The following is a 22,067-nucleotide window of genomic DNA, read 5'->3' as shown; positions in this document are numbered from 1 at the left end:
AAGTAGACTAGCTGGTAGCAAAACATGAAATCTTTGTGAAACTAGTTTGTTGAAAGTTATACTTTACCACCAATTAATTTGATGGAAACTTTAACTTGCATATGTTTAAAGTGGACAAGTGGAAGATTTTTGACAAACATATGGGATCACTTATGCTTTTAGGTTAGTTACTTTGGGTTGGCACATCTCCCAGGACTACTGGATGTATTGTTGGAGCATTTTTCTCGTTCCCTGTCCGATATGTTTGAATCTCCAATGGGTGAGGAAGAACAACAATGGTGTCGTACATCAGAGGGGGCCGAAGTTGATCTAGGTGCAGTGTCACGACCTGTCGACGCTGAAGACCGTATCATACTTTTGTCTGGTTCCAATTACACATTTTTGTCAAGGCGAGGGCGTCCAGTGAAAATGATACCTCGAGACGACGATTTATTTGTTTTGGACTCACGCCGACCTTGGGATCATTATCCAGATTGTGAAGCCGATACGGAACCTTGGCAAGTTGACGCCAATACAACCAAATACATCGTTACATGCTTTCAATCTGAATTGGACAGTGTTCCTTTTGCGAGACAGTTGAGGGACGAAAAACCACCGCTTCTTGAAAAAGAGGTTGAAAGTATTGATGTTAAAATAGAAGAATCCAAAATAGACAGCATGTTAGAAAATGTAGAAACATTTAAAAAATCTCATGACTGTAACGACAAGCCCACAACTCCTATTAGTGAACGTAAACAGTTTGATAAAAAGAAGAAAATTAAAACTCTTAGCGATGTTTTATCCAGAATTAAGAAAGAACCGGTCGAGATGAACGATCTCACTAGAGAATTGTTTGAAAAAAAGAATGACGGAACACGAAAGGATTCGGAAAATGAATCCAAAGCCAATAACAATATTGGTGAAAGTTTATCCGAATTATCGAGAGCATCTGCCGACGACAACGTACTTCCCAATCAAAATGGCCTGAGCGATAGCTTGAGCAATTTGGATTCGGAAAAATTGACCCAAGAGGAAGAGGAGTCTCTGAGTACAAAAGAAGAGCAAAAGTTAAATATTAAAGATCCAGCTGGTACATTAAAAAGAAGGCGAATAAGTGATTATGAGGATGAAAGTTATTCTCGAGATGAAGCCAGCCTGTACCTTGTTACCGAGAGTCAAGATGGGTTAGCACGACGATGTGTTTGTTTGTCTACAATTTTGAGAAACCTGACGTTCGTACCTGGCAACGAAATTGAATTTGCAAAGAATGTTACTTTTCTTAGCATACTTGGTAAGCTTCTACTCCTACACCACGAGCATCCAGTTAGAGCACAAAAAACGAGAAACTACGATCGAGAAGAGGATGCCGACTTTGCGGATTCCTGCAGCAGTTTACAAGGAGAAAATGAATGGTGGTGGGATTTTCTCCATCACATTAGAGAAAATGTACTAGTTATGGCAGCTAATATCTCAGGCCATATGGATCTCAGTCAGCATCCAGAAGAAATATCACGACCAGTACTAGATGGTTTGTTACATTGGGCCGTGTGTCCGGCAGCCCACGGACAAGATCCGTTTCCAACTGTAGGGCCGACATCGTCGCTTTCCCCACAAAGGTTGGCTTTGGAAGCGCTTTGTAAGCTATGTGTTACCGAGAGCAATGTGGACCTAGTTGTAGCTACTCCGCCGTACTCGAGATTGCAGCGGCTCTGCTCAGTTCTCACTAGGTTACTCTGCCGTAGTGAAGAACAAGTACTCAGAGAATTCGGAGTAAATTTATTACACTTTTTGTCGGCGGCAGACAGTGGTGTGGCACGAACAGTGGCGATGCAAACGCCGTGCATTGCTTTGTTGGTCGCATTTATCGAGCAAGCGGAAACAAGCGCGCTGGGTGTCGCAAATCAGCATGGGTTAGCAGCTTTAAGAGACAATCCCGAGTCTATGGGAACTAGTTTGGACATGCTAAGGCGAGCGGCAGGAACTTTGTTGAATCTAGCAAGGCACCCAGATAATAGAACACTGCTCTTGCAGCACGAATCACGACTTCTCGCGTTAGTCATGAGCCAGATTCTGGATCAACAAGTCGCAGCTATAGTGGCTCGTGTATTATTCCAGTGTTCAAGGGGGACGTAACTCTTCAATCTTTCTTATATGTGGAAATGTACTTTAAATGCAACGTGCGGAGACTGAAAAATGCTACACAGCATGATAGTAGTTTTATATAAAGCTAAATATTGATGTTAGCGTTGGTATACTGATACTGGTATACCTTCCGTTGTGAATTGGATAACATTAATAATGTAAGATATTCTGTGGTTAAAACGTGAACAACTGCATAATATATAAACATTTCAATCGCAATGTAAACAATATCGAAATGTGGGTGATTATAAATATAATGCAAATTTTTATATTTGCATATTTGTGCTGTAATTAGCAAGTAATGATATTTTGTAGATAACACTTCCATTGAATCTTATTTAATTTGCACTCTACATAGTGCAAATAAAGTGGCTTTGACCCACAAGAGTCTCGACTTTATATTAGAAACTGGTGAAACATTGCTGCTAGTACAGTCTGATGAACTGTTAGAACTAAGCAAAATCACACTTAATAAAAATTAATTTTTCACATTTTGGTTGTTTGAAGTAAACTGTGTCCAAATTATTATAAAACATATTTGTGAGATGATGTGTGAATGGGTGTCTATAGATTGATTTAGACTAATATTGTGACAATGCGAATGGAGCGATTCCGAAATACAATTGAGAATATACATTACGATGCGCTGATGATACCACTGGTCAATATATTACTTGACTCTCCCAGTTACCTCTCCAATATCCTTCGTATATAAACTACATAAATACATAGCCATAAACTATAGTGCATCTTATGCGAAAATGAAGGAAATATCAAGTATCGATCTATTTTATAATGATGATTAGTGATACCGGAGATAATTTAGAGGAAAGTATGTTTGTGAATTTTTTGATTGTAAAGAACAGTGAAATTCCATAAATTGCAATTAATTTAAATAAAAGTTATATCAAATTTACACGTTATGTGACGTAAAATGCTACAATCATATGAGAACATTGCTATTATTAATACTCAACGTCGATAGTTTATTTTTATTTTTTATTTTGTACATAATTTTGTATTTCATTATATCTCTTGATGACATCACAATTGCTCTAGTTTTATTTTCGAATATTCAACAAATTTAGGAACAAATTGATCCGACTTACTCAATTGTAATAGATTACCTTCTTTATACTTTAACGAATGGGCTTTTATTTTAATAACACATAAGCATTACGATGTATAGGCATGTGGGAACTGTGCGAATATATTTTTAAAGTTGAATGTTTTCATAACAGTTCTTATGTTTCACAGTTTCTTGTCATTTACGAGCATAACATTAAAACAAAAGAATTATTGCAACATGCGACTCTCTTGTCCTACCATTTTCTGTATAGCAGAAACATTGTTTCGGAGCACTTGCCACATGTGTAAAAAAAGAGCTTGTATCGAATTTAGCAAATTTTCCTTGAAAAATATAATTTAAAATAATGTATATCAAGTAAATTTATTCTGCCAATACCAGCTTATTTCTCTTACTCTTCTTTTTCTGTCTGCAAGTACATAATGCATAGTTATCTTTATCTTATAACAAATTTTTGCCATTTGAAAATTCATGCCGTTCTCAACGGGTACAATTGTGCTGTTACTTTTTTCAAAAGTCTGCTTATGAATGCAATTCAACATTTATTGTTCCTAACTACGTACCTTAATTATGAATTGTTGAATATTACAGAATCTGTCTTCTCTTTGATCAACTTGAGAATGTTATCTAGATTCTGTAACTCTTGGAACTTCACATTAATATATCCAATTCAAATGGAATGTGCTGAGCAATCGAAATTGAGTACACAATAAGATGTATTGCACTGGTGATTGTGAAAGGTGTTTAAGCTTTACTGATCTAAATATTTTACCATCTTGCATTACTATTCAACTGCAGACACTGATTCATCGTGATAGATGAAAACATTCATAATAACGTGAAAGTTGATCAGGGCTGTAAGAGACCTTTGACTTACGTTTAATATCACCAACGTTACCAGATTTAAAAGTAAATGTCGACTGAAAAATTTCTTTGTTTAAAAAATTCATATCTAATTCATTTAATTTCTATTTTCGGTATGCTATGATAAATTTATCCTATTGTTGCATTTTATCTCATTGTAGTTACTCAGGTAATACAAATAATTCATACTTCAGTAGTGGCACAGATAAATACCGTTCATTTAGTGTACAGTCTAGTAATTTCAGTATATTTCAAAATATATCCTAGTTAATCCTAGTCTTGTACGATGTTACAAAAGACCGTGCGGTGTTAATAAGTACTGCTGAAACCATCACTGGTATTTTTATTTTACAAGAATACGACACATATATTTAATGTCTGTTGTTTTTTTTACAAAAACATTCCAATCTTAGTATTGCTACTGCCGACGGAAAATGGTTTTACATTCGTCTTGCCGCCTCCGTTGACTGACGACAGTCAAACCCATCTCCTAATGGCTTAAAATGCATGATAATTTGTAAAAAATTCAGTCGATATGACTCGATTAAGGTATTTGCGTCAGAATTGTTATTATAGCAGTACAGCAACGAGCACAATTGTATCAATAGATCGATAACGACAATAGCGCGCGCGCCTGCACAATCCGTGTTGACAACGGGAATCGGAAAACCGGGCGTTTAATTACTCTTGATTCAACCACTGCGGCGAAAAAACCTCTGAGATGACCGCCGAAGCAACGCTTTTAAATACGAACGGTGACGAGGGAAAACGCGTAGAATTAGCAAGGGAAGGATTTCGCGGGGAAATGGAAGGCCAATTAACGTGAACCGGGTTACTGAGGATTTTCTCATCGTCGACCGTCACGAGGCTCCCTACCTTGTAGGGCGACTCCCGGACGGTTAAAAAACAGCCTAAACATACCGATCATTTAGATTTCGAACAGGTTTCGCAAAAGAATGGTGAACAAACGGGAGGGAATCTATTGAAGAAATCTATCGAAGAGCACTGATCTCTACTATATGTATACAGGGATCAGTGTTGGATAATCAAGCCCGAAACAGCAAGAGATCGTGAATGGGTTTGAACAACTCATTGTCAGTTAACAAGATTAAATATGGTTTACATGCCTAGCCCTTACACTTCTGTGTAAAGTAGTCTCGAAAGGTTAGGCTCAGAATGTACGAGACGGGCTACATATTGAAAAAAACAGGACAACTTATTATTGAGTCAGATTATTAAACTTTGTTTGAAATTTCTACTAGCAGTGTATGTCCCAAATTCCGAGCAAGTCGCAATTACAAATTGGTACAAATAGCCCTTGAATTTTCTCTTATTTGTAAGATAGTATTTGTTGTTCTATTGCTTCTTCATTTATATAAGTATGTGCTAATTGGAAAATTTTAGATTGTAGCTTAATATGTAGCATATTAGACATGTATTTATGGTTATGAGTAGCAGCTTACAAAATTGCTTCTGGCTTTCAATTTTGATTCTTCGCTTGTAGATATAGAATATGGAAATAATTTGTATGAACTATACATTCTGTTTCTTTTATCTTAAATTTTTGGTGCTAATAGTATTGTGAAGAAAAAGGGTGAAAATATCAAGCGAACTTCTGGGCAATGTGAGAATAATTAACCTTATACATAAATAAATATATCACGTATATGGTATAATTGAATTTAACTCAGACCCTAAATAAGTATTTTTATTGACTAATTGTGCGCATATTGAACATATTGAACTATGGTACCGATTACTTTTACTTTTCAATCTGGCCACTGCTGCTAGCTATAATATCTTAGAGTATATAAGATAGACGATTGTTATTTTCCAGCTTTTCCAGGAAATGGAATATCCGTAAACCAATATGAAATGAACAGATTAACTAGTCGAAATTAGAGCAGTGTTTCCAGTAGCATTACTTCGTGGTTTCCAGACATCCAATCTTTACCACAGTGTAAGAATAAGACAACGTAAGAGGTGGTCCGCCTCATGCTGCGTGCTGTGATTATTTTACTAAAGTTAACCAGTTGAGTCCAGGTGTCGCATGCACCGAAAATCCACTGTCCACGAAAATTTGAAGCATCTTTTGAAATAGCCTGCATCCATGCAAAAGTTAATGTCAACATACAATCTGTCAAGACAACTTTCTACTTTTTTGGTATTTCCGAATGCCGATACCAGTGCTAACAGTCGGGTACACAGCAGCACTTTCCCAGTTTATTATATTGTAACAAGGGGGCAATCGAGACACGAAATAATGATACAGCAAAAATGCGTTTTCATAATTAGTTATTCTTACGCGTACACTTGCAAAGCATTCGGCAAAACGATACCATTATTTACATTCTGCCTTTTCATTACATGAGATACCTGGCGGAGAGCCAGGGTACTTTAGTAAAATAATCAGAGAGCTTTACACGGGGATTATAGGGTAGTGGGATTACTTCTTAATTCTTACATCGTGATTTTTATACTTCCTGTGATTTCTCTACATGTGGCGTGACGTACGCTGCAACATTGTTGGAGCACGAAGAAAGCACAAAAGCGCAGTCGACGTTTATGTATAATTTATGAACTTCAGGATTACCATAACCTATATTTTTAAATATCTAATCGATAATAGTGGCTACTACTACATATTGCTACAATGATATGGTGAAGCGAGATTGAATTCATTTATTGCGTAATTAAAACCCTAAAACAGGTAGCTAACAATATCAATCATTTTGACTCAACTACATAATGCACATAAATTTTTGTAATTTTTTAAACAAAGTTATCATTCTTACAAGTTACATGATTGACGTACTTGAATATTTTTTTGTATAATTTGCTATGTGAACATACACATGTATTTATTTTGATGCAGAGAAATGGGTGAACGCAAAGGAACTAATCACTACTACCCCCCCGACTATGATCCTAAGGTCGGGGGTCTCAACAAATTCCTTGGTACACATGCGTTACGAGAACGAGCTCGTAAATTACACATGGGTATCTTGATTATTCGATTTGAAATGCCCTATAACATCTGGTGCGAGGGCTGTGGAAATCACATTGGCATGGGTGTTCGATATAATGCTGAGAAAAAGAAAGTTGGGATGTACTATAGCACTCCCCTGTATCAGTTTCGAATGAAATGTCATCTTTGTGATAATCATTTTGAAATAAAAACCGACCCAGGAGTATGTAAAATGTTTTTAATTTTAGCAATTTCATTGTCTTTCATTGTCAATTTAAAGTATAGCCTCAAGAACTCACTTATAATTGTGCATTATTTTTAAATAATCTAGAATCTAGATTATGTCATAGTCAGTGGAGCTCGGAGACAAGAGAATCGCTGGGATCCAATAGCAAATGAACAGACTGTGCCAGAAACTAAAGAAGTCTCGCACAGATTATATGACGATGCTATGTTCAAAGTAGAACATCAAACAGAAGATGTCAAAACCTCTAAGAACCGTGACCCAGCTCTTGCCAAACTGATCCAAATGAAAAAACCAACTTGGGAAGATGATTACAGTTCTAACTGCATACTTAGAGCTAAATTAAGAGTAAGTTGCAATACTGAGAAGTAAATATAAACTTGATTCAAGTTTAGTCCTACGTATTATGTTAAGCTATATCACAAAACTCTCCACTTGATTGAATTATGTTTTAGGCAACGAAAAAAGAGCTTCTAAATACACAAGTGTTGGATAAAAAGCTCTTGGACAAATCTAGCTTAAATATTAAATTGGTAACAGAGCATGAAGATGACATAAAACTAGCACGTGCTATTACGTCTGGTAGTAGTAGCACTAGTAGTAGTGCTAGCAGTTCTAAACGAGGTATGTTGTTCACAAATCATTATAAGAGATCTTCATTTAAGGCCCTTTTTCACATAGCTCAGTATTGGCATAAGTAGTTTCAAGTTGTATCCTAAAGTTACAAGGCTGTTCCTAACTAATTTTTATTTTTCTAGTTTCAACTAATCCCATAAAATCACTACCAAAAAAATTAAGACTCAAAAAAAAGGTTGAGATACCAAATCATTCAAAGACAAAGCTATCGCGTGAATCAATAGGAATTGAAGTGAAACGTATGAAACAAAAACAAGACCAACAACGATTTGGTAACGAATCTTCTTCAGAGTCTGATAGAAAGTCTACATCTACTAGTCAACAAAACCTGCCCTTAGTCCATTATGATTTCTCAAGTTCAGATAGTGGATCGGAACGTTCATGAATATATTTGATGGTGAATAATAACATGAAGAGAGCTTGCTTTAGAAATGAATTACCTTATGACCAAAAGTACTTGATACAATCTGCAAATCGCAAATAATTCAATTATGTAGTTCTTTGCAATAAGTGAAGATATATTTTATTTCACTCTGACAATTTCCCGTCAGTAATTTATTGATGATCTAACGAAACTACTTCTAAGAAGGATTTGTCGAAATAATTAAATATCTATGGGACATTAGGTATAAAGATCTTACTCAAGCGACCATGACTTAACTATGTAAAATAAACTGTAAATATATATATATATATATATACGTATGTACATAGGTATTATATTTGTATGCAACATATTTTTACATCATACATAGTATTAAAGTTCAAAACCAGAATTTGGATGTTCGGATGTTCAGAAAGTGACGTCACCGAAATTTTTTTTCTATGACGTCATCGATCTATAGTAATCGTCGACGACGAAAATCAGCTAACCGAATTCATCATTCTGGAAACAACCGCGCAGTAGAGCGGACGGATGAGAATCGCGCTCCGCAAATTTCGAGTACCGGGTTCTCCACCTCCTGGATCCTGCGCTCCGGGTCCGCTTCCTGGTGCAACTCGAGTTCCGGAACAAGCGCTCCGTAGTTTCTACGCTCCAGGTCCGCTACCTGGTGGAACTCGACTTCCCAGACAAGCGCTCCGTAGTTTGTGCGCTCCAGGTCCGCTACCTGGTGAAACTCTACTTCAGGGACAAGCACTCAATAGGACTGGCGATCCAGGTCCTTGACCTGGTGACTTTTGACCTTCAGGACTAATTTTCTGTAGTTATGGCTGTCCAGGTCCTCCACCTGGTGGATCTCAACCTCTGGGACTCGTGCTCCGTAGTTTCTACGCTTAAGATCCTCTACCTGGCGAAACTGGACTTCAGGGACAAGCTCTCCGTGGTTCCTGCGCTCCAGGTCCGCTACCTGGTGAAACTCTACTTCAAGGACAAGCACTCAATAGGACTGGCGATCCAGGTCCTTGACCTGGTGACTTTTGACCTTCAGGACTAATTTTCTGTAGTTATGGCTGTCCAGGTCCTCCACCTGGTGGATCTCAACCTCCGGGACTCGTGCTCCGTAGTTTCTACGCTTAAGATCCTCTACCTGGCGAAACTGGACTTCAGGGACAAGCTCTCCGTGGTTCCTGCGCTCCAGGTCCGCTACCTGGTGAAACTCAACTTCCAGGACAAGCGCTCCGTAGTTTCTGCGCTCAAAGTCCTCTACCTGGAGAAACTGGACTTCAGAGACAAGCACTCCGTAGTTCTGGCTGTCCAGGTCCTTGACCTGTTGACTTTTGACCGTTACGAGTAATTTTCTATGGTGCCTGCGCTCCAGGTTCGCTATCTAGTGAATTTCGACCACCAGGACCAGTGCTTCGTAGTTCCTGCACTGTGCAGTCAGCAGTGAGGGCCTGAGGTATCTCATTAATCTCGTATCATCTGGTAAAACACTAACAACGAGTAAGCGAGCGCACAAGAACAAAAACCAGCTGCACTATTATTATTTGTATGCAACATATTTATAAATAATATAATTAATGTGATTTCAATGTCTCGCTTCTTTAGTCTAGAATGGAACAGTGAAATATATATATATATATATATATTGAATGCGAGCCAGCAACGCAGAAAAACCGGGGATGTGCTGTTATGCGTTCTTTTGTACATATAGTCTGTCATTTGTTCAAATCTTGACAATTTTTTATTGCTACTCGCGTCACGTCGTGCTTACCATTTTTAGCAATTTTTTTCGTATTCTAAGGGGGTGCCTTGCTCGATTTCGACGTTGACGTATATACCTCTAAATATCGAAGTCCACGCATCTCAAATGCAAACAAGGGTTTCAACAGCCCCATTCTATACGCCATTCTAAACAAAGATTTCTACAATGCATGGAATTTCTTTATTTCTGCATCAAATGAAAATGGATTGGTGTGTGTCTGTTCAAAAACGCATATAGGTAGAACGGGCTGTGAGCCCTTTTTTGCATTGACATATACCTATACGTCACGTCGAAATCGAGCATGGCGCCCCCGTGAGGCTTCAAGGTGCTTCTACATTGAACTCCAATGTAAACGCAGCTTTCAGGCTCATGATATGTCTACTATTCGAAGAGTTACCGATTGTATGTACTTTTTTATTTGATTGTATACATACGTACCAATTTATTCGAGTACACAGCCTCTTTAAATATCAGTTCCGATTGTCAATACCAGATGCTGGTTACTACCAGCTCTTTAGAGCAAATAAACAAATGTTTTTAGAGAGTTCCAATCTATGTATTAATTATGGTTCACATCGCGAAGACAGATCTGTGTGCCGCCGATTATTTGACAAGCAGAATAACCTAAAATTTGGTCAAATCTTTTCGTATAAAAATAGCCGTACAACACTGTTATTCGTCTAGAGTGCACATTTCGATAAGGTTTCACCTTGATTTACGTTATTATTGACGTTTTTCTAGTTTTTTGATAAAGCAAACAACCCGTAATTGGGTTTTATACGTTCAGCGATATAAAAACATTTCATTACTACAATCTCCATGGCATTTCCATTAAATGATCAAGTTCATACTAAGTCTTTCTCTCCTAGAGAATATCAAGTGAGTAAATAAGACATAATTCTAAAACATACATGTAGTGATAACTAATTTCCAAAGTTCGTTTATCATTACTCAAATTACATTTTTTAAATTACATTTTTCAAATTACATTTTGAATTCCATAATTTATTTCAACAAGTTGTACAAATCGAAGTAATTAGTGCCTTGTGAAAATTTTTTATGCTAGGTGGAGCTCCTCTACGCAGCTTTAGAGAGCAACATAATAGTTTGTCTAGGAAAAAATTCTGAACAAATATTTATTGTTATCAAACTAATTCAAGAGTTGGCGACTAACAACAGAAGGTAAAGCTATGTCGTTTCTCTTTACAATCGTTGTTTTTTCATCTTCAAATCTTTGGATAACTTGAGTTCCATCTGTTCACAGATCTCCGTCAGAAGGAGGCAAGCGCTCAGTATACATTCTAAGAGATACAGATCGATGTTTAACCAAAGCTGTATATATACAACAATTGACAGATTTACGCGTACTTATCTGTGATTCTGAGACATGGCCAGAGTTCGATAGAAAATTCGCTGAAAGTCAGGTGATATATGTTATCAACGATATAAATTTTATTTCAATTTTCAACCAGTTATTCAATATGGTAATTCTGTAATATCTGTATGATTTTCAAAATACAAGTCTTTATTTTAAGAGACTCGATCTTTGTTCAAATCTTCCTCAAAAAAGTAGCGCACAATTATCAAATATACAAGTGTTATGTAGCAGTCTATTTATTCAAAGTCCAATATTGTGATTTAAAACAACAGCATGATTGATGTATGTCTCATTTTTACGAAAATCTTACAAGTTATTTAAAACTACATAAAGTCTGTATCATTTGTGTTCATATTTGTTGATACAGATTTATTTTATTTGTTAAAGGTGATTGTTACTACATCACATGTTTGTGCAGATCTGTTGAATCAGAATAAAATTTATCCAAGTCAAATAAATTTGGCAATTGTAGATCAATGCCACAAAGCAGTCAATGATGAAAAGCTAAAGTTTGTTTTACAAAAATTTAATGTCTCTAACGGTCCTCGACTAATTGGTTTTGCTGCACCAGTTTTTAATCTAACTCGTCAGCCAGGACGACTGGAAGCAGAAGTTGAACTTTTGGAAAAAACTTTTCATTGTAGAATTGAAACAGCCAGTGATATTGTATCAGTATTAAGGTTTGTATCTTCTTACTCATTGTGTTTGTTTCACTTTGTTCACTCAATTACTATGTTTTGTGTAAAATAACAATGTATTCAATTTTGATTCAGATATAGTCCAAAACCAAAAGAGTACATTGTAGAATACAAATGTGGCGAATATGAAGAATTAAACCAGACTCTGGAGAACTGTGCTATGCATGCTATGAACTTTTTGTGTGATCATCGCTATGATCCCACTGAAATTTACAACGATGAGTTCCTCGAGGACATACAGAAGATTCCGGATCCTAAACAGGAACCTTGCTCAATGATAGAAGACTTTTTGTACGTACTTCAAACATTCGGGGCTTGGTGCGCCAATCACGCTGCTCTAGCTTTGCTAATTCAAGCAGAAAAGCTGAAAGTAAAAACCCCTTATGAGCGACACTACTTATTATTCAACGTTGTGGTTTCCTTGTTTATTAAAATAAGGTATGTGTTTCATGAAATATCAAGTATTGAGTAGTCAAACTCCTCCAACAGATTTGCCACTGTAGATTCTTCACTTCTACCCTCAATTCTAATTTATACATTTGGTTATAATTGATATAATACAAAAACCGAGACATTATGGTTTGTTTGGTTTCTAGAGCTATTTGTGAAAGTGAATTTGAAAATTTGAGCGAAAGAGAAAAATTATACAAATTCTCCACTCCATGTGTTCATCGACTATTGCATATACTCAAGTGTTATGCCCCATCCAGCAAAAAAGAATTGACTATCCCAGACAACAAACTGAGCAATGGACACAGTACGTTGAAACATTTGACACTGTTGAAACAGTGGTTTCATAATTAACCATATCCTTATGTATTGTTAATTAAGGTGTATCTGCCTGCAAGAAAGACATTGATACTGGAAAAGATGGCCTCCAACAATCAAAATACATTGGAAATGTCAAAAAGCTACGAACTGGTATTAAAAGACCTCCAAAATCACGGTATCCACGTACTCAAATTGATCCAGATCTGTTGTGCGGAGTTATTTTTGTGGATAAAGGATTTACAGCAAAAATATTATTTTATCTATTGAATGTAAGTTTTTGTTGCTTTTAATATCTTTACTCTTTACATAAAAACAAAGAAGACACAACAAAAGTTATTCTAACATTCCAAACCTAATATTACATTTTTGTGAGATTTGGGTATACAAATACTTGTCATAAACTAAATATAATTATAAAGAGTTGATTATTTTTCTCCAGGACGCTTGTAAGTATGACAAAGATTTACAATTTCTCTCTCCACTTTATACAATTGAAAAGAATCCTGAGGGAACAAGCTCTGCTCATGACATGGAGGTTCAACATCGGAAACAAGAGGAGGTTTTAAAAAGCTTCCGAATACACGAATGTAATTTATTAATTGCTACATCGATATTGGAGGAGGGTATGTATTGTTGTAAGTAAATGGCCAGTTTCTAAAGTTTTTTAAAAAGCAATGTGCATTTTGAACTATAAATTTTCCAGGAATAGATATACCAAAATGCAATTTTGTGATGAGGTATGATTTCCCTAAGAGCTATCAGTCTTACGTGCAGTGCAAAGGCCGAGCTCGGGCAACTGATGCCCTTCATGTGCTTTTCGTGAGTGAAAAAATATCCAATGAGTGTATACAAAAGCTAGCTGAATATCACTATATTGAACAGGTAAAATCCAGTCAGTTCATAATTGGAAAATTATCTAACTTAGATTTACAATTGAACTATATCCAGTTTCTTGCATGTTAAACAATCAAATATTTTGTGGAGTATATCAAAATTCACCAGATTTGCAATAGAACAAGTAAGAGCAAGCACTGCACATGCAGACTCATTTTAACATTACTTTACTATAATCAACATAATTTTTCAAAGTTTCCGCTTATTTCCAGACTTTATTATCAAAGTGCGCCAATAAGGAACCTTCGGAAGAAGAAGAATTATTGGCGGATAAATATGCTGATTTGTTACCTCAGTACAAACCATTGAGTATTGAGGGTTCACCTAGTGTTACTTTTAATTCTGCAATATCTTTGGTAAACAGGTAACGTATCAAATAATCAATTGCAGCATTATTATATATTTTAAAGTCATCAATACTTCCAACAAGTCATATAAATCATACAAATATTCCTGTTTCTTTCATTTTGGGTGTTTTGGACAAATTTCATTAAAAAATGATACATGTTACAGGTATTGTGCCAAGCTGCCTAGTGATACATTCACTCGATTAACACCAGAATGGATAATTGAACCAACAATTATTGACAATAAAACCATGTATGTTTGTTCCATACGTTTGCCAATAAACTCGCCTGTGAAATACACAGTAACGGTGAGTGTCAAGATATATAAAATTTCCCATGTTGAAATACCTTTACAATAAATGAAATCCGTGCATAAAGCTTGACTTATACTTCGTAGTCATATCCAATGCCGAATAGCGCAATGGCTCGTCGCTTGGCTGCACTTCAACTCTGCATAGATCTTCATAGAGCTAATGAAATTGATGATTATTTGTTGCCAATTGGTAAAGAAAATTTTAAAGCAAACCCAGAAGATGCTGAAGCCCCTCCACTACCAGATGAAACAAAAGCTGAGTTTTCTGAAGCGCGCCCAGGTACCACTAAACGAAGACAATACTACTACAAAAAGGTGGACTATGCTTTGTATTGAAAAAGTATTATTGCTGACAAAACCTGCATTCGCCTGTGATATCAGTCCAATTCAGTACCTTCGTTGTATAAAAATCTACTTTTATATTTCAGACTGCCGAAGTGTTAACAGATTGCAGGCCTGTACTGATGACGAAATCGTTTTTATATCATATTAGTATGGTGCTCACTTGCCCTTTACCTGAGGAACAAAACACAAGAGGTCGTCGAATATATCCTCCTGAAGAGTCAGCTATAGGATTTGGCATTCTAACTCTAAAAAAAATACCAAAGGTGACTTACAATTTTGATATAAAAAACGAACTGAAATTCTGTCCCTTAATTTTAAAACAATGATAGAAGTGACTAAATTCAGATTATTCAGTGAAGCATCAACATTTATTTACGAATCGCATTTTTCAAATAAACTTCTTTTAACTTTAGCTATGTCCATTCCCAATATACACGAGATCGGGAGAGGTTCATGTAAAACTTGAATTAAGTAAGGAGACGGTTACATTGAATGCTGATCAAATTGAACGAGTAGCAGCCTTCCTCAAGTACACGTTCACAAATGTTCTAAGGCTTCAAAAATATCTGATGCTATTTGATCCGAATGCTTCAGAAAATTCATACTTCATTGTTCCTGTAAAAACGGGTAAGTACAAAATTTGGAATATATGAATGTCACCTAGGAAGTTATTTAATTCAATAGGAGTACTTTTTGCAATCCACTGACACATTCATGGCATATATGATAAGCTTTTGCATTGGTGCATTCCAACTTGGCCATCTCTTCAGAAATGGATTGTATAATGTCAGATTTCTTTTGAATCTTTATCTAATTGTTACAGGTAAATTTAATCGTTCTTTCGCATGTATAGTCCACACTGATCATTTATCATTTAGCTTTTCACTATATTGCGGACTTATAATGAATTTCAGTTATCACAGAAAATGGCCCGGATGTTAATGTGGATTGGGAGTTCTTAGAACGTATATATGAGAACAGGAATGCAATACCGAATGAACTGTCGGAAGGAGATCGCAATCAATTCAAATTTGATGCAACTAAATATCATGATGCTGTTATTATGCCATGGTATAGAAATAAGGATCAGCCACAAGTAAATAAATTTGAACATATTTTAAACATTATGAACAATAAATCTGTGTTAATGTTTTTTGTGAAATAATTTTTCAATAATGTAAACGTATTAATTTTCTCCACATAAATCACAGAGTAGGAATCTGTTCTTATCGTAACTTGTTTTAGTACTTTTATGTAGCGGAAATTTGTGCCAACTTGAACCCAAAATCTTCTTTTCCTGGGGCTGACTATAGTACATTTGAGGAGTATTATTTGAAAAAATATAACATACAGATTCAGAATCTGAATCAACCGCTACTTGATGTAGATCATACTTCAGCTAGGCTCAATTTTCTTACACCAAGGTAAAGTAACTTAATATCAATCGCATTTTCCGGTTCAATTGAACTTTATATTTTACATTGAACAGAAATTACTGAACTCGTTTATTTCATTCTCTTTCCAGATACATCAATCGTAAAGGTGTTGCATTACCAACTAGTAGTGAGGAAACCAAGAAGGCAAAGAGAGAAAATTTGGAACAAAAACAAATATTGGTAGCAGAGCTTTGTGCTATTCACCCATTTCCTGCCTCATTATGGAGACAAGCGGTTTGTCTGCCATGCATACTTTATAGAATCAACGCACTTCTTCTTGCTAATCAAATACGATGCCAGGTAGCAAAAATGATAAATTTGGGGCAGCAACATTTAGATCCAGGTAATTCGGTATACAAATGTGAACTTATATTCACATAAATCCTAATCTATACTCGACCAAGTGGTAGAACATGCAAATTGACTTCTTTGAATGCCGTCACATGGATGTAACATAAAAAAAATGTTTCTAAACCAGAGGGATATTACCAATTGAAGCGTTTGAATAAATATTGCCGTATATTATTTGTAGACTTTGAATGGTTGCCATTAGACTTTGGTTGGAGTCTATCGGAAGTCTTGAATAAATCAAAGGACAGTAGTAAATTGATTGAAATGAAAAGTGATGCTAAAACTACGAAATCCGTTATACCTAAATTGACAGACAGTATGTCCGTGGCAGAAGAAATTGAGAAAGATATCTCTTCAAAACATGACAGTTCCGTGGATAAAGATAATGAAATGGAAATTGGAACGTGGTCTAATGAAATGGCTATAAATGCAGTGGAATTGAATAATGAAAATATTTTTTCACCAAATTTAACGGTGCTACAAGATACCTTTTCTTGGAATGATATTAGGTACGGCTCATCTGCCTGTGATTCTGATTTAGATGCTTACGATACTGATGACACCTCTAGTGAAGCAATGGGAGATTTTTCAGACGAAAGTGATGAAGGTGGTGGTGGTCTACGCATTGCTTTTATGGGAGATAATGTTGCAGAAGCTGTGGAAGACGAAAATAGAATCCGTAAAAATGAAATTAATAAAAGAATTTTGGATTTATTAGAGTTGGAAAGAAGTTATGACGAGGATGTTTGGCAGTGTTCCAATGATATTCAGAATGGATTAATTCAACAACATGAGACAGCTCAAAATATTGAAACTAGTCGAACCAAAGAAGAAATTCTGACGAATGGAATGTTTATTCATAGCGATCAAGAAATCGTTTTGAAGAGGCGCTCATCAGCTGTACATAATAAAACTGACTTACTGCCGTCTGAGTATTATGAATACATCTCTCAGGTTTCGAAAAGATTTACACATGAAGTTATTAATACGCAGCCTCTGAGGCAACCCATTAAGAAACAATCAAACAACTCTCAGATATTGGAAGAAGCAGACGATTCTCTTTTTAGTTTTGATTATCAACCGAATCTAAATGGTCACCCTGGACCAAGTCCGAGTTTAATTCTTCAAGCGTTGACAATGTCAAATGCTAACGATGGTATTAATTTAGAGAGGCTCGAAACTATTGGAGATTCTTTTCTAAAATATTCAATAACTACATACTTGTATTGTACATATGACAATATACATGAAGGAAAATTGAGTCACCTGAGATCAAAACAAGTAAGTCAATATCTTGAATTTATACAGTCTCAATTGAATTGTCGAAATATTTTTTTATATAGATGAACCTTATTCTTTCCTTTTCATTTCGCACCTCTGACTTATAAACTCTATTATTTTTAACTTGCAGCTTAGCACAGTAAAAAAGTAATGACGTTTAAAATAAAGTATCAGTGTACCCACATAATAGTCAAGTTGAACTCATGATTCATATCTGTATTGCAGGTGAGCAATTTAAATTTATACAGATTAGGCCGTCGAAAAGTATTGGGTGAAAGTATGATAGCAACTAAATTTGAACCGCATGATAATTGGTTACCACCATGCTATTATGTACCACGTGAAATAGAACAAGCATTAATAGAATCTGGAGTGCCGTCAAATTTGTGGAACCAAGCAGATATTCCAGTTCTCAGAGCTGTAAATCGAAATGAAATATCCGAACTTGTTCGAGAAACGGAGCATAAACTCGAGATTATGCGAACTGAACTGATTCGAAGCAGCAATGATTCTGCTACCGATTTTGAAAAGTTACGATGTTTCATACCATATAATCTAATTACACAGCATAGTATACCAGATAAAAGTGTCGCTGACTGTGTGGAAGCTTTAATAGGAGCATATTTAATAGCGTGTGGGCCCAGAGGAGCTTTCTTATTCATGGCCTGGCTAGGAATTCATGTCTTACCATTCCAAAAAGTTTCTATCATATCCACAAATGAACCACTTGACAGACCTCCGGGTAGTTCGTCCTATATTAAGGAAATTAACGAAAATGGAGAAACATGCTGGACACAAGTAAATAGTTCAAAATGTTTATCATGTGAAATATCATCCTTAATTTGTGGTATATTGTACTGTTCTGGTACGAAGTTGAATGTACTCATCATAACATAATACCAAATAAAATTGCCTGAAATATAAATAGATATAATTACATTAATAAGTCATGTTTATATCATTTTTAATATCAACACAAAAATATTTAATTGTAATATAATCCCCTATAGATACGCTATGGAAACTTAGATGAGCCACAGTGCCCACTTTTGAGGCATGTACCAGATCCTGAAAAGGAGTTGAGTCTGATGCTGGATGGTTATAGCGATCTTGAAGAAAGTATGGGCTACAAATTTCGTGAGCCGAGTTACTTATTGCAAGCATTCACCCATGCATCGTATCAGCCAAATAAATTGACAGACTGTTACCAACGCTTAGAATTTCTTGGAGATGCAGTTTTAGGTAACAACTTAGTGCGTAAATCACCTTATGATCAAGCATACGAATGTTAGAAAAATGCAAATTATTACATATGCTTAAAACCGTTTGCTATTAAGGAAACCATCGAAGTGTTTAACTTGTAATAGCATTCAATTTACAGCTGTAATTATTTATTCATTCACCAGCTTTTCCATAAGTATAGTAAATTTGTATTATTCTTAAAAATCGTTATTTGATTGCCACTAGATTATCTGATAACAAGACATTTGTATGAGGATACAAGGCAACATTCCCCTGGTGCTCTAACAGATTTGAGGTCAGCTTTGGTAAATAATACAATATTTGCTTCGCTGGCAGTGAGATGTGGATTTCATAAATATTTCCGCCATCTATCACCAGGTTTAAATGTGGTCATTGACAGATTCGTCAGGATACAAGAAGAAAATGGTCACTCTATCAGTGAAGAAGTGGGTATAATTAATAAAATGTATCTTGCAAAATTAGTTGGTTGTAAATATAAAAAAATTACGTCTATTAACTTTTCTCCGACAGTATTATTTAATTGCTGAAGATGAATGCGAAGAGGCAGAAGACGTTGAAGTTCCAAAGGCTTTAGGTGATGTTTTTGAATCTTTGGCAGGAGCAATTTATTTAGACAGTGGTATGTCTCTTGACGCTGTTTGGAGGGTGTATTATAAAATCATGAGGTCTGAAATAGGTATGTAAATATATTTTGCCAGACAATGATCTCTATGTCATGAGTTATATTATTTTAAAAATCGTTAGCCCAGTGAAATGTAAAACCTAAGTAAATTCTTAACGTTTCATCAACAGTGAGCTTTGCTATATTGATATCTTGTTGATTCAGTTCCTTCAAAGAAGTGAAATTTGGCGATTCTTTTTACCACATAAATTTTAAAAAAAATTAAGTAAAATTTTTGGTTACCAGGGGATATATATATATCTGTTACTGTATTTGCTCATTCAATCTTTGTAATTTTTCATTTTCAGAACAATTCAGTACAAACGTACCAAAATCTCCAATAAGAGAATTATTAGAGTTGGAACCTGAAACAGCAAAGTTTGGGAAGCCTGAAAAACTAGCTGATGGTCGGCGTGTAAGAGTCACAGTAGATGTGTTTGGGAAGGGTTCTTTCAAAGGAATAGGAAGAAATTATCGCATTGCTAAATGTACAGCTGCAAAATGTGCACTTAAAAATCTAAAAAAAATGCAACGACATCAAAGAGAAAAACTGTGATCATTGAATTTTATAAAATATCACCTTGTAACGGGAATTTTAATGATTATTTTTTAATTAAGATGAAGTCAGAATATTTTGTAAATATAGATATAAAGTTTATCTGACAATTATCTTATTATATCAGACTTTACATAGGGGGTGTGCAAAATGTCGTACACGAAAGGGGTAGATTTGTTATTCAACTGAATATATTTCAGCAATGTATAACTTGAATATACTGAATGCAGTCTAAGTTTTGAGAGGCCAAATTACAGTTTCAATTATTTACAAAGAATTTCATAATTGGGATTGAACTTCTATTTCGTGCCATAAGATCTATATATGAACTTTCACGCACTCTGTAGATCATATGATTTTCGTAATTCCCAGTATGTTTACAACTATTCCTGTGTTATCGATAGTTACATCTGTTGAATAATGTGATTTGAATGAAAGATAATCACTACTCTAAGATAACATTAGATTGTCATTAAGTGGAATAAAATGATGTGCTTCTTCCCATTTCTCATACATTCCAAACATAAGTAGCGATCAATGAAGAAATTGAATTTTATCAGTAACTAACGCACAAAGTCGCTTTTCGAATCTAGGGTCAAGCTCAAACATAAGTTGACACTTAAAGACTCTGTTCACACATTCATATTTATGCGTGATATTTTCTTCTATGTTAGAGCTTCGCACCATTTTCTCAGAAATTGGTAATAAAATACACACAACCTACAACAGAAACAAGAAATGCTTGTATATTTAAATTAATTCTCTCATGCCATTATATTTTGCAGATTGAAAAAATTCATTTAAACTTCGATGAACAAATGTGGTTGATCAACTCCATGTCTTCCAATTCAACAATGCTATCACAGAAAATATTCAGTAATTTGATTTATTGACAATCTGATGATACTGGATTCGTTTTTTTATATATATACTTATTCAATAAAAAAGTATGTATGTGACGATGTTTTTCATTTCCATATTGTTCAATGGTTAGTTGTAATACATCAACTTTATACAATCACATTACCTATGTAATGGTAACATACATTTAATCAATTTATATATCTAGTGCACAGCAGAATCTCAGGTACAATATCAGAGAGGCTATAATTTAACTTTAATTTACAATTAGGGATATTAGTATATTTAAAATAAAATTTTAATTGACACAGATTTGTCACGTTTCTAAGCAACCAGAAATCATATTTCAAACTTGAAAAAAAGGAAGTACGGAATAACAAATTCTTTCTACTGTTCCGAATGTCTTTATGTTGCAAATTTTTTTTCGTCGAGTATGTAATCTAAGATAGTATGTAGCATCATCTACTTATTGCACATACAGTGCAGTTTCAATCTATTACATTCATTCACATAACGTCGCACAATTGGTCAAAATTAAATTGCTAACAAAGTAGATTTGCATTCATTTTTTAAATTAAATCAGAAACTGATCAATACCGACTTGAATGAGTATATGGGTTGCATAAGTGTACCAGATCAAATACCCAACGATGTTGAATTCAGAAAAATCTATATTGTATACTGCATAAATGAAAGCTTCTTGAGATCAAACCTCACATTTTTCATTTATGCTACAAATGTACCTTCAATATATTGCCTAATTCAGCCTAATAACAGAAATCAAGTACGTACTTCGTTTAATATATTATTTATTTCTTGAAACCTCTCACAAATTGAATGTTTTA

At 35.2% G+C, this 22,067-nt stretch overlaps 3 protein-coding genes across 11 annotated transcripts in view; all 3 read left to right on the top strand.

Moving 5' to 3' along the window:
• Nucleotides 1-2,776, top strand: part of LOC124303139 (trithorax group protein osa) — a 30,349-nt gene extending 27,573 nt beyond the window's left edge. For all 6 annotated transcript variants that reach the window (XM_046760008.1, XM_046760005.1, XM_046760004.1 and 3 more), the window contains one exon: nucleotides 163-2,776. In XM_046760008.1, coding sequence (XP_046615964.1) covers nucleotides 163-2,112 — 1,950 coding nt within the window. In that variant the 3' untranslated portion in view covers nucleotides 2,113-2,776. The remainder of the gene's footprint in view (nucleotides 1-162) is intronic.
• A 3,663-nt stretch (nucleotides 2,777-6,439) lies between these two features.
• Nucleotides 6,440-8,611, top strand: LOC124303145 (coiled-coil domain-containing protein 130 homolog). The gene is made up of 5 exons (XM_046760020.1): nucleotides 6,440-6,782; nucleotides 6,948-7,263; nucleotides 7,372-7,632; nucleotides 7,740-7,908; nucleotides 8,043-8,611. Exons 2-5 carry the CDS (start codon nucleotides 6,952-6,954, stop codon nucleotides 8,303-8,305), a joined length of 1,005 nt encoding a protein of 334 aa, XP_046615976.1. The 5' UTR covers nucleotides 6,440-6,782; nucleotides 6,948-6,951; the 3' UTR covers nucleotides 8,306-8,611.
• A 1,869-nt stretch (nucleotides 8,612-10,480) lies between these two features.
• Nucleotides 10,481-21,875, top strand: LOC124304146 (endoribonuclease Dcr-1). Of its 4 annotated transcripts, none has more exons than XM_046762224.1 (23): nucleotides 10,482-10,946; nucleotides 11,134-11,249; nucleotides 11,332-11,491; nucleotides 11,833-12,125; nucleotides 12,219-12,581; nucleotides 12,740-12,900; nucleotides 12,975-13,183; nucleotides 13,354-13,537; nucleotides 13,618-13,733; nucleotides 14,021-14,172; nucleotides 14,322-14,463; nucleotides 14,553-14,783; nucleotides 14,897-15,076; nucleotides 15,227-15,440; nucleotides 15,728-15,909; nucleotides 16,059-16,237; nucleotides 16,339-16,592; nucleotides 16,782-17,881; nucleotides 18,107-18,679; nucleotides 18,892-19,123; nucleotides 19,349-19,569; nucleotides 19,655-19,820; nucleotides 20,114-21,875. In XM_046762224.1, the coding sequence occupies exons 1-23, from the start codon at nucleotides 10,887-10,889 to the stop codon at nucleotides 20,359-20,361; spliced, it is 5,736 nt and encodes a 1,911-aa protein (XP_046618180.1). In that variant the 5' UTR covers nucleotides 10,482-10,886; the 3' UTR covers nucleotides 20,362-21,875. The 4 variants fall into 4 exon arrangements, with proteins under 4 accessions (XP_046618183.1, XP_046618180.1, XP_046618182.1 ...); XM_046762226.1 differs by having other exon boundaries at nucleotides 13,618-13,796; nucleotides 14,665-14,748; XM_046762223.1 differs by having other exon boundaries at nucleotides 13,618-13,796.
• The last annotated feature ends 192 nt before the right edge of the window (nucleotides 21,876-22,067 follow it).

The sequence above is a fragment of the Neodiprion virginianus genome, chromosome 4 (genome assembly GCF_021901495.1).
Source record: "Neodiprion virginianus isolate iyNeoVirg1 chromosome 4, iyNeoVirg1.1, whole genome shotgun sequence".
In the NCBI taxonomy this organism is placed as follows: domain Eukaryota; kingdom Metazoa; phylum Arthropoda; class Insecta; order Hymenoptera; family Diprionidae; genus Neodiprion; species Neodiprion virginianus.
Note: the sequence above shows the minus strand (reverse complement) of the source record. Positions and strands in the feature narration are given on the sequence as shown.

Coding starts and splice junctions, on each gene's coding strand:
- LOC124303145 (XM_046760020.1), top strand. CDS start 6,952: ATGGGTGAACGCAAAGGAACTAATCACTACTACCCCCCCGACTATGAT. Junction 7,264..7,371: donor AAATAAAAACCGACCCAGGA/GTATGTAAAATG, acceptor TAAATAATCTAG/AATCTAGATTATGTCATAGT. Junction 7,633..7,739: donor TACTTAGAGCTAAATTAAGA/GTAAGTTGCAAT, acceptor ATTATGTTTTAG/GCAACGAAAAAAGAGCTTCT.
- LOC124304146 (XM_046762223.1), top strand. CDS start 10,887: ATGGCATTTCCATTAAATGATCAAGTTCATACTAAGTCTTTCTCTCCT. Junction 12,901..12,974: donor CAAACTGAGCAATGGACACA/GTACGTTGAAAC, acceptor TTGTTAATTAAG/GTGTATCTGCCTGCAAGAAA. Junction 13,184..13,353: donor TATTATTTTATCTATTGAAT/GTAAGTTTTTGT, acceptor ATTTTTCTCCAG/GACGCTTGTAAGTATGACAA.